Below are 16,856 nucleotides of genomic sequence, written 5' to 3' on the forward strand. Positions count from 1 at the left end.
ACCTAAGGTTAAAACTTTGAAGAACGTAATTATTGCAAGATAGCTTAGTAGGTGGGAAGAAAGAACAGGTTTGAAAACATGAAGCCTCTTTCTTATCCAAAACATGTAACTTATCCCAAAAGTAACAATACTTTTGTTGTTAGGCTCAATAATAGAAGACCTTCCATTTCTATACATTGGAGACAATTATATTGAATCTATCTACTATTATTACGACTACTAGTTTCATTTACATATAATTTAAGGTGTATAAAATAATGTATTAATGAAAAAATGAAAGGAGACAATATCAACAAATTTAATACATTTCCTTTGCCTAAACTCTTTCAGTAACATACATTTCTCTGTTTTATTCTTAGTCCCTGAACTTCATGGGAAAAACAAGCCATTGATCTCTTATGTGGGGGATTCTACTGTCTTGACATGTAAATGTCAAAATTGTGTTCCTTTAAATTGGACCTGGTACCATAGTAATGGGAGTGTACAGGTAAGATATTTCCTTGATTTGAAGAAAACAAAAAAAGCCACTATTTATTTAATAAATAACAAGATTGTAACAGACTCAACTTTCCTAAGATGACTTATACTTTTACTTTCTTCTTCTTTAGCATGTGTTCATAAAGAGCAGTGATCAATGGAGTTGTCATTTGATGGTTTTGGGCATGTTTACATTGTACATATGAAGATACTCTTCCTGTTTCATTACCTGGTACTTTGTTTTTTAGGTTTAACAATTTATATTATTTGAAAAGAAGTTACATTTTATACATAGTTGCCTAGTTTAGAAATAACCCCAGCAGAAAAGATTCTTTTTAAAAATCATTCCATGAATGTAACTAGAAAAAATTCTAGCCACCTTTTTGGGTTTCTGCTTCTGAATATCTGTGATAGAATGCAAAATAATGGTACTATTTGAGAAAGGAATGAAAACTTTTTAACTTAAACTTACATCTTGGGTTCTATCAGTAAGTGCCATTTTTTAAATAGCCTTTAAGATACCTGACAGAAGCCAAATACTTTTAATTTCTTTTTTACGAAGAGAAATGGCTATTCAAAGAGCTGATACTAAGAAAAACATGAGTATTTTGTAAATAATTTCTGGTTTCCTGTCTTCTTTCCAAATGGCCTCTAATGGCAGGAAAATTTAGGACATTGTCCTTTAAGAGACACCCTTCTTTTGCGCTGGTGTTAATAAGCATTATAAAGTTCCATTCAAGGTGAGCTATAACTCTAGAAGGAACATATGAGAGAGTATAGATGTTACAATGAAATATTAAATTCCTTTTTAGACAGAATTGGTATTATTATAGACTATTGTTGGATGACAGATAAAGGACTCAGAAGGGAATGTGACTGATTCTGTGGCAACAGGTTTAGTTTTTCAATGAAATAGTTCCAACCAAATCCCATAGATGTAGACGTAAGCCATACCTACTCCTGCTTGTCTTCTGATGGATGTTGAGGAAAGGCAATCATTGTGTATATATAATTTTTTTTTAAGTATAAATTTGTAAAAACAAATTGTCAACCATGGTATTTGAAATACACTGCCTTATTTATTGATATGTATGTGATACAACAATACGTGAAAAATATTAGCCTCCGTCTAATTATATCAGATGTTGAAAATGTCATTTTAGATGTATCGGTGCTTTTGTCCATTGCTTTTCTAGTAATTATCCTCTTAATTTGACTCTAAGCATGAGTTGTATTAGGGTGTGAGAAAAGTTTGGGGAATAGGGCATAAGTCAAAACTTTAGCACAAATACCTATTCAAATATAGAGCAACCATGTGCATCAGAAGCAGCTGGGTACTTATTAAAACTATGGTACTTTGATTGATCAGCTGCAATCAGTCAGTACCAAACATCCCAGGCAGAGCCGTGAACATGGTACCAGATCGCTGTAATTTTTTTTGCGCAAATAATATACTCACAGACAGTTCTTCCTTGGATAGTCTCTGTGAATATATGGATCCAGATTAGTGTTTATTTTACAGTGCAGTTGAATGAGGGAGCAGGGAAAGCATCCAATGGCTTGGGAATAAAATTTAATTTAAATAGATTAAATAAAACAGCCCTAAATAGCTTAGTATGGCACCTTGTGAGGCTGTGGAAAACCCAGGAAATCTTAGAAGCCAGCTTATCTGAGAGACAAATTCATTTATGTAAAGATAGAAGGTGTGCAGTTCACTTCGGACCCTAGGCCCACGGAGGGTTCCCTCTAGTCTATCTATATCAGCTCCAAAGGCCTGAATATTTCATCTTCATTTCCAGCCTGGGGAAATCCCATTGTCCAGATGAGTGATTTTCCTTTATAGGAATGGTCAGCAATAGTAGCTTCGAGGGTGCTAGTTGTTTGAATGGGTGCCTGTGCTTGTGAAGAAAAAAGTACTTTGACTAAGGCACTAGGCAAGGATAGGAATGTGAGACTCGGGTGACTGGGATTTTTCTGTTTTTAATTCTTATGTAATATTTAGCCATGATGACCTGCTTGCTTCTTTGTAGTTTAAAACATTCAGTGCTAAATCCTTACAGCAATGTATACCTCTTTTCTTTGCTCCCTGGGAGATCAGACTCTGATAAGACTTAAGTCTGTTATAACCTGTCACACATTTTAATATGCCTTTCTCTAGTAAACAATTTTGTTGGCATGATCTTAGAGCTTTCACTCAAAAACTACATCATGTATCTTTTACATACTGTGATAGGAATGGATTTTAATGTCTCCTTATATTAGGTTCCTGTTGGTGTTCAAATGAATAAGTATGTGATCAATGAAACATATGCTAACGAAACAAAGCTGAAGATAAAACAACTGTTGGAGGAAGATGGGGGCTCTTACTGGTGCCGTGCACTCTTCCAATTAGGCGAGAGTGAAGGACACATTGAGCTTGTGGTGCTGAGCTATTTGGTGCCCCTCAAACCATTTTTTGCAATAGTGGCTGAGGTGGTTCTTTTAGTGGCCATCATTCTGCTTTGTGAAAAGTACACACAAAAGAACAAGAAGCACTCAGGTGGGATTTCTTTATTTTAGAAAATATTATCAGTTAATTATAAGTATCATTTACTTATGATTCGGATTATGATTTGATACATTGCAATGACTTTAGGATTTTTGGGGAAAAATATTAATTTTCTTATGTGGAGCAGTATTTGTGACAGTGAGCTAGGAACATATATCAATGATCTTTCTGTTTCAGTTTCTGCAAAAACTTAGCATTAAAAATGCCTTTTTTTCTTTCTCTTCCCCACCCCACCCTCCCTTTTTTGGTGTTACTGGTACCCAAGCACCAATTAGGTGACATGTATTCTGGCACTGGAATATTAGAAAAATCTGTGATAGCTTAATATCAAAGATCTCAAAGAAACAATTTTTCTTTCACTTAGATAATCATTTCAAAAAATATTTTATTAACCATTCCAAAGTTCCTTATCAAAGAGAGACTGTCCTGGCTGGGCATGGTGGATCATGCCTATAATCCCAGCACTTTAGGAGGCTGAGGCAGTTGGATCAGGAGGTCAGGAGTTCGAGACCAGCCTGGCCAAGATGGTAAAACCCCCGTCTCTACTAAAAATACAAAGAAAATTAGCTGGGTGTGGAAGTAGGCGCCTGTAATCTCAGCTACCTGGGAGGCTGAGGCAGGAGAATCCCTTCAACCTGGGAGGCAGAGGTTGCACTGAGCCAACATCGTGCCACCGCACTCCAGCCTGGGTGACAGAGCGAAACTCCCTCAAAAAAGAAAAGAAAAGAAAAGAAAAAAAACACTGTCCTGCCATTTCCTATTTTTCTATTTTTGCAGCCTGTGCCTGATGGGTTACAGGTTGAGAAAACCATAATCCCTCGAGAAAATTGACCTTGCATCCTGTATTCTTTCCTGATTTTGTACTAAACTTTTAAATATTTAAATAACGACAAACTAATCAGTCATATTTTTGAAAATACCAGGCCAGTAAACTATGTTTGATCAGAAAAGCAGATAAGGCCCATAGTGCAGATGAAGGAGCTGTAGCTGTGTAAAGTGTCGTGTCTCTCCTTCATTTCAAACAGGAGAAAGAGCACAGTACTTTCTTACTTAGGAAGGAGGTTTAATTGAGCACATGTGTTCCATAAAAGTGACAAATCAACTTCATAGTAAAATTCTTCTTTTTTTTACTCAGATGAGGGGAGAGAATTTGAGCAGATTGAACAGCTGTGAGTATTATTCTTTACAGATTATTTTTCACTTGAGTAAAATACAGGGAAATATAAAATTGAATGAAATGTTTGCAGTTAGGGGGGAACAAAGCAGAGGAGAATTTTCTGTATTCATCGATGTGGTGGTGAAAAGTAGCATTCCGAGTGTACCTGCCTGCATGAGAATCCCTCTTCATTACTTACTGCCTGCACTGCTCTAGACTTCTGCTTTCTCTGCTACAAAATGGGTTTAATAGTATTATTTACCACATGAGACTGTTGGATGGAATGAATACTGTATATATAAATGCATAGCATAGGTTTTGGTGCACAGAAGGTGTGCAGTAACCATCAGGAAGTATTTAATATTATTAAAGCAATGGTTCTCAACCCAGGCTGCTTTGATCACTTAAGAGTCTTTTTAAAAATAAAGTTGCTCAGATCTTACTGAATCTCCTGGATCAGAACTTCTTGGGTTGGGCCTATGGCATCTTTATTTCTTGAAAACATCTAACATGGTGTTGATCCTCTGTCTGTTGAAAATCACTGGCCTAGAATTCTACTAGTTATTGTCATTCAGTGAACATAAATTGTGCCAAGTTTCTCTTACACAGCCTCCATTGTTTAGAGTGAAGCATGAGGAGGTCTGGGAATAAAATCACCAGGGATGTAATTTAGTTTGGCAAAGATGGGCGTTCCTAGTTCCTCCAAGCCAGATAACTGAGTGTGGAGGCCAGTAACAGAGGTGCCTTAAGATTGCGATAAAGTCTGAGCAACAGAGCCAAGGGCTGGGGACCAGGAAAATGAGGCTAGATTAAAGTTGCTTTAAAAAACCTGAGAAGTGGAAGGCCTGAGCAACTATTACCAACACAAAATGGCACTTAGAGTTTATCAGCCAACAGGAACTCTGTGGAGTGGGTGAGTGTTACAGACACAGACACCGAGAGTGGTGCACACAGTTTGTCATTTAGGTGTTTGTAGACATTATTGAAATAATCATGTTTACTCAGTTCACGTAGGCTGGTAAAATAAACCAACGTGATATGAGCTTCCAAATTAAGGGCACAAAATAACTACATCAGAAATCCTGTAACCCCAGGTAGGAAAAAGCAGCGTTGTCTTAGAATCATAGACTCCTATAGATGGAAGGGAATTGTTTCTCTTCCAAGACAATCCCTTATCTTTCTGGAGAACATAGACATTTATGTTGATTTGAACTTTAAATCTTTCTGATTTCCATGTATTGGTCTTTTTCTTATTCTTAGCATCATATAAATAACATGACAGTCATTGACATATTCGAAGACAGAACCTTGCTCGGATTCCTCTATTCTCCCAGCTCTGCCTCCCACTGTCTCTAACCATTCCTCTAGCTCATGTTTGGTGGTTGCATTCTAATTCAAAACACACTCTGAAAGGATGGTGCCAGAACAGTGTAGAATGGAATATCACTTCTAAACAATGTAAAATTTATTCAATCTGTAGTGTAAAAAATGAATTTTTTTCTGAAAGTTGGGATAATACACATCTTGTGCTCATCATGTACAACACCATAAAGATCACTGAAGGGGTTTAGTTTTTCTTATCTTTAGGGTATTTCACTATCTTTAGGGTGTTTCACTATCTTTAGGGTATTTCACTATCTTTAGATTGTATACAAATTATCAAGGGCACTTGAACTCATTCAGAGCAATGAGTGTTTTGATGCCCTTCAAACCATTTCTTGAAATAGTTGCTGAGGTGGTTTTTTAGTGGCCATTATTCTGCTTTTGAAGAGTACACACCAAAGAAAAAGAAGGACTCGGTGGGATTTGTTTTTCTTTTTCTTTTTTTTTTTTAAGAAAATATTATTAGTTAATTATAAGTAACACTGTCTTATGATATGTGTTATGATTTGATGCTTGAAGCCTACTCCAAGACCTTGAAGGACAAGGTATTCATTATGCATACTGGTTATTTAGTTTTAGTTCAGCCTTAGAATCTGAGGCCCACAGTTGTAGTGCTGCTCTGATGAACTTTGGGTGGAAAAAGAAACATGTTTAACCACTAATTCAGTGTAATAAGCGTACAAGTATATAGCACCCAAATCACACATGTTGGCTGACCTCCTAATTAGCTGTTACCTTGCAGGTTTCCAAAACCACACATCAGTTATGGTCATAAATGCCCAAGTCCTCACTCATGCTTGGGGAGAAGCAATTCTCCCTGTGCATAAAATCAATAAGCCACTATTATCTGTGGTAACAGCTCCTCTTCAAGCAATGTCATCAAAATAAATTCAACATTGTAAGTAAAACATTTTTAGGAAAAAAGAATTCTGTCTGTATTGGACATCTTACATTTTAATCTGATAGCCATGGTATCAGTGATGTACAGACTTAATTTTATGTAATGTAAACATTTAGTAATTTTCTTTTTTGTTTTCTATGCAGGAAATCAGATGATAGCAATGGTATAGAAAATAATGTTCCCAGGCTCAGAAAAAATGTAAGTTACTTCCGAGTGATATTCCAAATAAAAGGTACAATTCAATATACATAGGCTATCTATTAATCAGTTGCTTTTTTTTTTAGTTCCATAAAAAACCTGGTCATTTATGATGTGCTTGGATATGCTTGTTTACACTGTTGTAGGGGAAAATCTACAGAATAGTTACACAAACATAAATACTATCTTTTTTTTACCAGAAGACACATAGCCACCAATCCAGAAGTAAATCTTCTGCACTGGCTGTATGTTTTATTTTATCACCATGGGCTAGTTTCTTTTACAGTTTTTCATGTAGCTTTATTTGTTTTCCTCTCAAATTTTCTGGACTTTCTATTATTTTAGTCTCATATATTGCCATATATTTGAGGGTGTAAACTTATGCACATTAGCTAACTTTTTTGCAAATTAGGTTCAAAATTTCTTAGTTCATCAACATTAGAATAGGAGCTCTTTGTTTTGGCAGTAGATTGGATCCTTCACTTTCCAGTACTTTTTGCTTTGCTAAAGCGATAGTAAGTTACTATAGTATAACCAGAACATACTAATTATGTTTCATTATTCTTTATTTAACTCAGGAATCTACGGGCCAGTGAATGCAAAACATCATGTCAAGAATCATAGGACGATAAACAGAGTTCAGATTTTAGCTTTGTTTATCCTTCCTGTTACAAACCTCTGAGTTTTTAGTTTTAAAAGGATGAAAAGCTTATGCAACATGCTCAGCAGGAGCTTCATCAATAATATATGCTATCTCAGTTCTAAAGGTATATTTTCATTTTGTAATTATATTACATAAAAGCAATGCAAATCGGAAAAAATATATTAGACCAGAATAAAATTAATTATATTCTGATCTTCAAAGGACACACAGAACATATATCAGCAAAGTCACTCAGTACTTCATAGAACAGAAATCACTCAAAACCTATTTATTACCAAAGAATTCATGAAAAAGAAAGCCTTTGCCATTTGCGTTAGAAAGTTATTTTTTTAAATCATGCTTATTATAGACGTTATGTGTAACAATTTTCATGTAAAGATCATCTCGTGATAGTGAAAAAGTATGGCTCTGCCAAGCTGAAATGAATACTTTCTGCATTTGCTAGTGGTAGTTATTCTGCAATCTCCACAAGAAAAACATACCTTTTAGCTGGAAATATTGACTTAAGGCAAATAAGTAAAACTGTGTGCTTGCCCTAAAGCTCTGTCACTAAAAAAGCAGATTTTCCAGGCTTTATTCCACTCATAACTACTGCTTTCCCCACCTGGCTAAAGTGCTTCTTAGTCTTTAAGTAGGGTTTTGAACTTCTAAGGTACACTCTTGTTCATGTTTTAGGGTGCAGGTCCATATAGTCGTAATACATACAACACTGCTACACTGATGTTTTTGTGACTCATGGTTTCCTGGTGTCTTTGATTTAATACCTGGTTTCCTGGTATCTATGGCTGGTTAAATATCTAAACATGTATTATTAGAGCTTTACAATAATAATTCCCTTGACTGAAATCCAGAAGTACTAAAGTACTTCTTTTATATTGCTGCGAATGCCTTAGACTTATCTTCAAAAATAGGATACTTCGTTTCTATTGCATATATAACTGAAATGTTTTATAAACTCACTGTAATCAAATCTTACAAAATCTGAATCGATGTGAAAAGTTGTCAGTGCTTGAAATATTAAAATCATGCCACAGGGTACCGGGTAAATGACCATGATGTGTCCTTGGAGCTGGTGGGTCCAGTGTCCCACTGCTCATGGAACAACAACTTTAAGAACAGAAGCAAAGAGTGATGGTGAGGAACCCATGATTCTTGGTGACTATGGGATTTAAAGGTTAGGGAGGAAGAATTCAATGATTTGAAAGAAATACTTTATAAAAACTTATTCCATGTATTGGCTAAGAAAAATATAGAATTTTGGTAGTGAAAATTATATGGTAGCTAATGTTTACCAATATTACTGCTATGAAGAATACACATAAGGTAGTGACTTGGAAGCTGCTCAATACTTTGCTGCTATAGCAAAATGCAGTACTTTGTTGTAAAGCATATTAACTCAACATACAAGTTTGTTGAACTTGAATACATCCCTGGGTAATGGCAAACTGCTTTTTATTCTTGGTCTCAGGGCCATGCATTTATTTTAGTTTAATTCATTATTATTATTATTATTATTATTTTTTTTTTTGAGACGGAGTTTTAGCTCTTGTTACCCAGGCTGGAGTGCAATGGCACGATCTCGGCTCACCACAACCTCCGCCTCCTGGGTTCAAGCAATTCTCCTGCCTCAGCCTCCTGAGTAGCTGGGATTACAGGCACGTGCCACCATGCCCAGCTAATGTTTTTTTGTATTTTTAGTAGAGACGGGGTTTCACCATGTTGACCAGGATGGTCTCGATCTCTTAACCTCATGATCCACCCGCCTCGGCCTCCCAAAGTGCTGGGATTACAGGCTTGAGCCACCGCGCCCGGCAGTTTAATTCATTATTATTTTAACAACATCATCTTGGGTGATATCCATGTAATGACAGATAACCAATCAGTTTAATTAATCTAAACTATTTGGATTCAGGGAACTATTAGTCAAACCTGCTGTTTGACTAAATACAATTCAATGCAGTGTATTTGTGAGTGGGACTGTAGAACACAAGAAAACAAATATGTAGCTCATCTGCAGTATGCATTCTTCCATTTTACTACCACTAACCATTGGGGCTGATACAGTTTTCAAGTAAGAAGAATTGCTTCCTGAAGATAAAATAATCCGAAATATTTCTATAAAATAAATTGAATTTTAAATTGCAGTGCTATTTAGTTTTTTCTAGCAAAGAATTTATTTCAGTAACCTTAAGTAGAAAAAGTACTCAAAAATTAAAGTTGATTTTTGGCTTTTAATATTCTCTTTAGAGGTCTAGAAAATCACCACTGTTGGATTAAAAATGGGCTGCTTCCATTAACCAATCTCATAAAGATGATAAATGGTTTAACTAATAGTGACCAACCATAAATTGACTACAAATAATAAGCAGCATAAAAGCTGAAGTAGGAAAACTACTCCAAGTTTATGTATTAGGCACATTGGGAAATTCTTTTAATCTTTCCAGCTAACAAGGATTTTCAGCATAATAAGTAGATTTAATGATGGCATAAAATTCCCAGATACTTTCATATTCATTTATGCCAAAGTGCAGATCTTCTTTTGCAGTCTTTTTGTTATTATCCGAACATCTAGCTGCTTAGGCTCAGATCTAGAACTCATTGTGATATTTTCTTCTTCTGTATGAATTGTAATACTTACGGGTCAGGAATCCCTGCTCCTTTGACCTTTTTAGTAGCTCATGAATCCACCCTATTGCCTCCCCAAGTCTGCTCACACCAGCTACAACAGTTAATGCCTTGATTTTCCTACCTCAGTCTCCTTTTCTATGCATCTCTCTTTTGCATGGCTGCCTGAGTCTACTTTCTCAAACACAAACCTCACTATGCAACTTAAAGTGACAGGTACCACGTGGAATCTCTGTAGGCTCACCTTCGCCATTTCTTAATATCACATACTCCAAATTGCTGATCTCTCCCCAGTCTCTTGAGCTAGACTTGGCACATGGAGATTCCACTCAGAAAGTGCTCTTCATACTTCTACCTGCTTGACTAACCCCAGATTATCTTTTAAGACTTTAATCTGATCTTGTGTCTTGTAGAAGTCCCCGTACTGAGTAGAGCATATACCATTCTACATTCTTAAATAACTCCACATTTATTTGTGTTCATTACTGTGTTATAAATATACATTTATTGGTCTCTCTTGGATTATTTTATTTCTTTGTCCTGTAGCTATCACAAAGGATGCAATAGAGATGTCTTGAAATGTGTATTGAATGGATAAATGTATAAATAAAAATTAAATTTTCTAAATTTCTACTTATTCCTAGAAAAACAATCTAAATTGTGACAAATAAAATTGAAAAAATATTCTAATAAAGAAAAATAAGCCTTTATAATTTCAGTATTTGCTTCTATTTGAAAAACAGAATAAAGTTTCAGTCATATTTTCTTTAAAAGTGAATTAAGTCTTATGAGCAAAAGGAGTTCTAATTCCTAAACTGTTACACAGATTATGTTGCTTTCAACTTATTTAAATTTTTCTTGTTCATCATGTTTCATGGATGGTACAAATGCAAACCTTATTTTTATCCTTTATTCTAATAGTATAATGCATTGGTTTTAAACGTAAAGAATTTTAGGCCAGGTGTGGTGGCTCACACCTGTAATCTCAGAACTTTGGGAGACCAAGGAGGATGGATCGCTTGAGGACAGGAGCTTGAGACCAGCCTGGGCAACATAGTAAGACCCTGTCTCTACAAAAAATAAAAAAGAAATTAGCCAGGCATGGTGCTTGCTTGTAGTTCCAGCTACTTGGATGGCTGAGGCAGGAGGATTACTTGAGCCAAGGAGTTTGAGGCTGCACTGAGCCATGATTGCCACTGTACTCCAGGCCGGGAGACAGAGGAAGACCCTGTTACTGTTCCCTATGAAATTTAGTGATTATATTCCTTTACATTGTACTGTAGAGAGTTGATGTTTGTGTTCACTCCACTAACCTCATTCCACTCTCCCCTGCCAGTATACTTCAGAATATCTCAGATCCAATTCAAAATTTAATCTTAAAAGGTGTAAGTTTTTTCAAAGTTTCATAGTTTAGTTTTGATGACTAAAAGCATTTTTTTCATTTTGTCTAATCGAACAAATTTATGCAAAGAATTGGGGACATATTCTTTAGTAGCATTGTTCATCTGTAGGTGGAAATAAGTTCAAGTATGTGTTACAGTATTAATTAAAATGACCTACTTGTACTATACTCTGAATAAATACTAATTGAATAAGTGAAAAATAGAAGAATGACTCAATTATTTTAGAATCTTAAGTTATACAGATTTGTATCATGTCTGTTTTTATTTTTATTAATCAACCATGACTTTATCCTACTCTAATATTGAGAAAAAGAAAACTAGAACTAATGGGCTCTTCTTTTATGTGATACTTAGGAATGTATCTGCACTGTATCCAGAAGGTCAGTTACATGCCCTGTTTACCAATTGAATTATGCTTCACTAAGGATAATAATAATAACAACTGACATTGGGTGCATGGCATATGATGGGCACTGTGCAAAATGTTTTGACACGTGTTGTTCATTTAATCCACACATGATCCTTTGCTATAAAAACAATTAATATCTACTTTTTTTATAGGTGAGGAAACTCTAGCTTAGAGAGATTAGGTAAGCTGCCTAAAGTCAACCTGCCCATAAGTATTTAGAGCTGAGATTCACATTCACTGAGTCCTGAAGAACCTAGGCTTACCCACCATGTTGGACAGCTTTGGCCTGCAAGTTACATGCTTACATGCTTCTTAGAAAACGAGGCTATTATCTATCATCTGTATTTTTTAACATAAATTTTTTTTTTTTTTTTTTTTTTTGAGACGGAGTTTCGCTCTTGTTACCCAGGCTGGAGTGCAATGGCGCGATCTCGGCTCACCGCTACCTCCGCCTCTTGGGTTCAGGCAATTCTCCAGCCTCAGCCTCCTGAGTAGCTGGGATTACAGGCATGTGCCACCATGCTCAGCTAATTTTTTTGCACTTTTAGTAGAGACGGGGTTTCACCATGTTGACCAGGATGGTCTCGATCCCTCGACCTCGTGATCCACCCGCCTCGGCCTCCCAAAGTGCTGGGATTACAGGCTTGAGCCACCGCGCCCAGCAAACATAAATTTTATTCCTTTCAGCTCATCAGTTACATCATAAATGCCATGGAATTTTTATGGAATCCATGTGTTGGCATTCTTGTATCCCTATAGGGGTCCTGGGGAATCAAGACACATTTATTATGCTTTAGCACTCTTTCTTTCTTTTTTCTTTTTTTCTAATTTTACTTATAAATTGAGAGGGTGACCATAAAATTTATCATCCAACCACTGAAAATGAAAGAAGGTGCTATTTACAATTTCATCAAGTCTGGTCGCACGTTTAGCCTGCAGAGAGAGTTTAAGTACATTATGGATGGTCTGCCCTAGACACAGCAGTAGCATCAGCAGCAAGTAAATGATAAACAACAGTCAACTTTCAGGGAAATACCGTTTTTAGTAAAGACAAGGAAATAGCCATCCATTTTAGGTAAACGTCAGGTGAGTCTCACTCTGAAGTGCCTATAATGAGACAGTTTAGTAAGCTTCAAGTTTTATTAATTTTCAAAATCATCTAATATGGTTAAGATTTATTGTCGTTCAAAAGTATGATTCACAAATTGTAAGACAAGCTAGCAAAGAAAGTCATGTTCTTGCTGGCCTGTGGAATGCACTGGAGAATTTGTTGGACTTGCATATCTTCTGATTCAAGTGTCATAATAATAATGTCTATGTGATTCTCAGTGAATCATGAATGCGTGATTATACTTTTACAATATAATTTGCTTATGAAGTCAGTGAAAATAATTGATGAATAACATTGTCAAAATTACTTTTAATCACATGTTTACCTGCAACATCTATTTTTCTTACCTGTTTTTCATTTCCTCAATGGGAAAATGCTAGGGACATTGTTTAGGGTGTTGGTTAAAATCTGTATAGTATTTGTTACTTATTATAAAAATGCTTGCAAAGATTTTATGTTTAAAATCTTTGTTTATAAAAACTGATTTTGCTATTTACTTTTTAATTTACTTTAGAAAATAATGTAGCACAAATTCTTATTTTTCTAAAGTTTATTTGATAAATGAAAATGTTAAATTTCTAACACATGTAACTATAATACTATTTAATGTTGCAAAAACATGGCACAAAATACTTATAACTACAGCATTATATTAACTCTTTGTACTTTTAAAGATAGAAATACAATCATAGTCTTTAGTTTTATTTAAATCAAGGATCACGGATTTATTATGACATATCTTCTAATAATTATAATATTTTCCTTTTTAAGCATATGTGCTTAAATTCTCAAGGCCTTTCTGTACTGTGTAAATAGCATATAAAATGTCTATATAGGGATGTTTAAAAAATATTTTCTGTTGCATGTAACTCAAAAGATATATCTAATATGCAATTAAATTGAATAAAATAGTACTTTGTGCATTAAAAATTTAAGTATTGGAAAACATTGTCATTCTTTTTATGTTTAATAGTGGTTTAAAAGTAAATATAAAGGGACTAAACAGAAAACACTATTTTTTAAAATTTGTGTATACTTATAAGTAATTTAAATCGTGTTGAACAATGTATCCTTCTCAAGCCCAGTGAAAAAGTATACCTAGAGCTGGCACTCTGTTTTAACACATCAAACCAGACGTTTTTCACAAAGGAATTTTCAAAGTGTCCCAAATATATCTGAAAAAAGGCAATTATGAACTTCATAAAAATAGATGTTTTAATTCTACATGATGCATAGAACACATTTTCTTGTTGTGGGTAAATTTTTTTTTTTAACTTTGCCACATTAGTTTAGATTGATTCAGGAAAAACGCTTGCAAAATATTTCAAAATGTATATTCTATGAAAATCTCTACTACTACAAAAGAGAATCAATATTCCAAATAGGGCATTTTGATATTTCTAACAGTTAACAGGAAAAAATACTAGGGAGAATATAGAATATTTCACTATGTATTTTGTTTGACTCTAATTTGAAATAAATATATGCTAAAATGATTAATGACTAGCAAATAAGTGTTTGTGTTTTAAAGCATGTGAGGCCAATTTAAAGGAAGTGAGTAATTGTATTTTTTTGGTGACTGGATTAGGAAACAATAATTAGGAGATCAACTTCTGGAAAGATCGAGTAGTACTTTCCCCCACTCCTCCTGGTAAGTATAGCTAACAACGTTAGATCTTATAAAACAAACAGTCAAAGATTCAGACTTTAGACAACACAGCTGCTATGGCCCCACTTCCACCTTCAGCAGCAAAGGCTCCCCAAGTAGGAGCTGGGAGTTGGGCGCCAAGACTGTCACCTGAACTGGTGATGAGGAACCCCTTTTCATTCCTAGTAAGAAGCGTGAACTCCCACTCTGGGTGTTCAGTTACACCTCTTCCCCTGGAATTTTTTTTTTTTTTTTTTTTTTTTTTTTTTTGAAATGGAGTCTCACTCAGGCTGGAGTGCAGTGGCAAAATCTCAGCTCACTGCAAACTCCACCTCCAGGGTTCAGGCGATTTTCCTGCCTTAGCCTACTGAGTAGGTGGGATTACAGGTATGCACCACCACACCCAGCTAATTTCGTTTATTATTAGTAGAGAAGAGGTTTCACCATGTTGGTCAGACTAGTCTCGAGTTCCTGACCTCATGATCCACCCACCTCGGCCTCCCAAAGTGCTGTGATTACCAGGCGTGAGCCACTGCACCCATCCCCCCTGGATTTTTAATAGAGGCAGAATGAGGGAGGAACTTAGATTTCTAACTCTACCTGACAGTAATAAGGTGAAGTGAGTATCTCTTTCGCCATCAACGTGGTGTCAGAGGAGATCTACTAAACCAATTTAGATAAGGTCTAGAATTTCATAATACCTAAAATAAGTCAGTAAAAAAAAAAAAAAAAAAAAAAAATGAGTCATGAAATTCTCAACTTGTTTAAGAAAAAAAATAGATGCCAACACCAAAATGAAACAAATGTTAAAATTAACTAAGAATTATTTAAAGCAGCCATCATCAAAATGCTTCATGAGCAACTAGCAACAAATGAAAACCTCAGCAAATAGAATGTGGCAGAAAATAAACATGATATAAGAAATAAAGAAAATAAAGATTATCCATTCTGAATAACAGAGGTAACTTAGACTAAAAAGAAATGTACAGAACCTCAGGCTCTGTGAGACTTAAATGATAATAATGTTTCTATCATTGGTGTTGCAGAAGGAGAGGGGAAAAGGTTGGGCTGAAAAGGTATTCAAAGTAATAACAATTGAAAATTTCCCCAACTTTAACAAATACCATTAACCTACACATTCAAGAAACTGAACAAACCCTAAACAGAATAAACTGAATGAAATCAGGGTCAAAACACATCATAATTAAAATTACGAAAACTAAAGACACAGAATCTTAAAAGCAGAGCTGGAAAACAATACTGACCTACTGGGGAAAACCGAATGAATGACAGTGGATTTCGCATCAGAAACTATGGAACACAAAACAAGTGTTACGTTTTCAAATGCTCATAGAATAGTAGTGTAGTCAGTCCAAAGTTCTATATCTGATGAAAGAATGCCTGAGTAATGACATAGAAATCAAGACATCCTCAATGAGAAATGAACAAGAAACTGGCTGGCCAACCTTAAAAGAATGGTTAAAGACATTTCTTCGATGAGACAGGGAATCATGAAGGAATTTTAGAACATCAGAAAGGGAGAAATAATTTTTTGATAGAGTAGAAGCATTAAATACAATAGACATTCTTCCCCTCTTGACTTTTCTCTATTATTTTAAACTATTAAAACAAAAATTACAACATTGATCTGGTTCTTAATGTAATGTAAATGTGAAAGACATATTGGAGGTACTTATAAAGGTGCATGATAAAGGGACATAAAAGTAGGTAAGGTTTTTAAACTGAAATTGGTAAAATTTCAATACCGGTAAATGTAACAACTCATATTTAAAGTTATGTAATCAATTATATAATATTTAGAACAACCACTAATAAAGATACAAAAGAAATATAATGAAATCGCTATGGATAAATCAAAATGAAATTCTAAAAATTTTAGTAACAAGAATTCAGGGAAAATACAGGAAGGAAAAACAGAAGAAATGGAAAATAAGAATAATGGTGGACTTAGGTTCTAGTAAATCAATAATTACCCTAAATCTAAATAGGCTTCTTATGTCAACAAGACAGAGATTGGGTAGAGTGGATGAAAAAACCCCATTATATACTGCCTACGAGAAACTCAATTCAAGTGGAACAATAAAGGTAGGTTGAATGTAAAATGATGGAAATACATTTGCTTTGCCATATAAACTTTAATCAAAAGCAAGCAAGAATGACTATATTTATATCTGATAAAATGGATGTTAGAGCAAAGAAAATTACCAGGAACAAAAAGGGACATTACATAATAATAAAAGAATCAACCCACCAAGAAAATATAGACTATAATAGAGTCACAAAATATGTGGTAGATTATCAGCAAAAACTGA

At 34.9% G+C, this 16,856-nt stretch overlaps 1 protein-coding gene across 1 annotated transcript in view; it reads left to right on the plus strand.

The window, feature by feature from the left end:
- EMB (embigin) overlaps positions 1-14,775 on the plus strand; it is a 52,462-nt gene extending 37,687 nt beyond the window's left edge. Inside the window, exons 5-9 of the mRNA XM_003925874.3 lie at positions 360-487; positions 2,740-3,016; positions 4,161-4,194; positions 6,609-6,663; positions 7,242-14,775. Of these exons, the coding sequence (XP_003925923.1) occupies positions 360-487; positions 2,740-3,016; positions 4,161-4,194; positions 6,609-6,663; positions 7,242-7,259 (512 nt within the window). The 3' untranslated portion in view covers positions 7,260-14,775. The remainder of the gene's footprint in view (positions 1-359; positions 488-2,739; positions 3,017-4,160; positions 4,195-6,608; positions 6,664-7,241) is intronic.
- The last annotated feature ends 2,081 nt before the right edge of the window (positions 14,776-16,856 follow it).

The sequence above is a fragment of the Saimiri boliviensis genome, chromosome 1, assembly GCF_048565385.1.
Source record: "Saimiri boliviensis isolate mSaiBol1 chromosome 1, mSaiBol1.pri, whole genome shotgun sequence".
NCBI lineage: Eukaryota > Metazoa > Chordata > Mammalia > Primates > Cebidae > Saimiri > Saimiri boliviensis.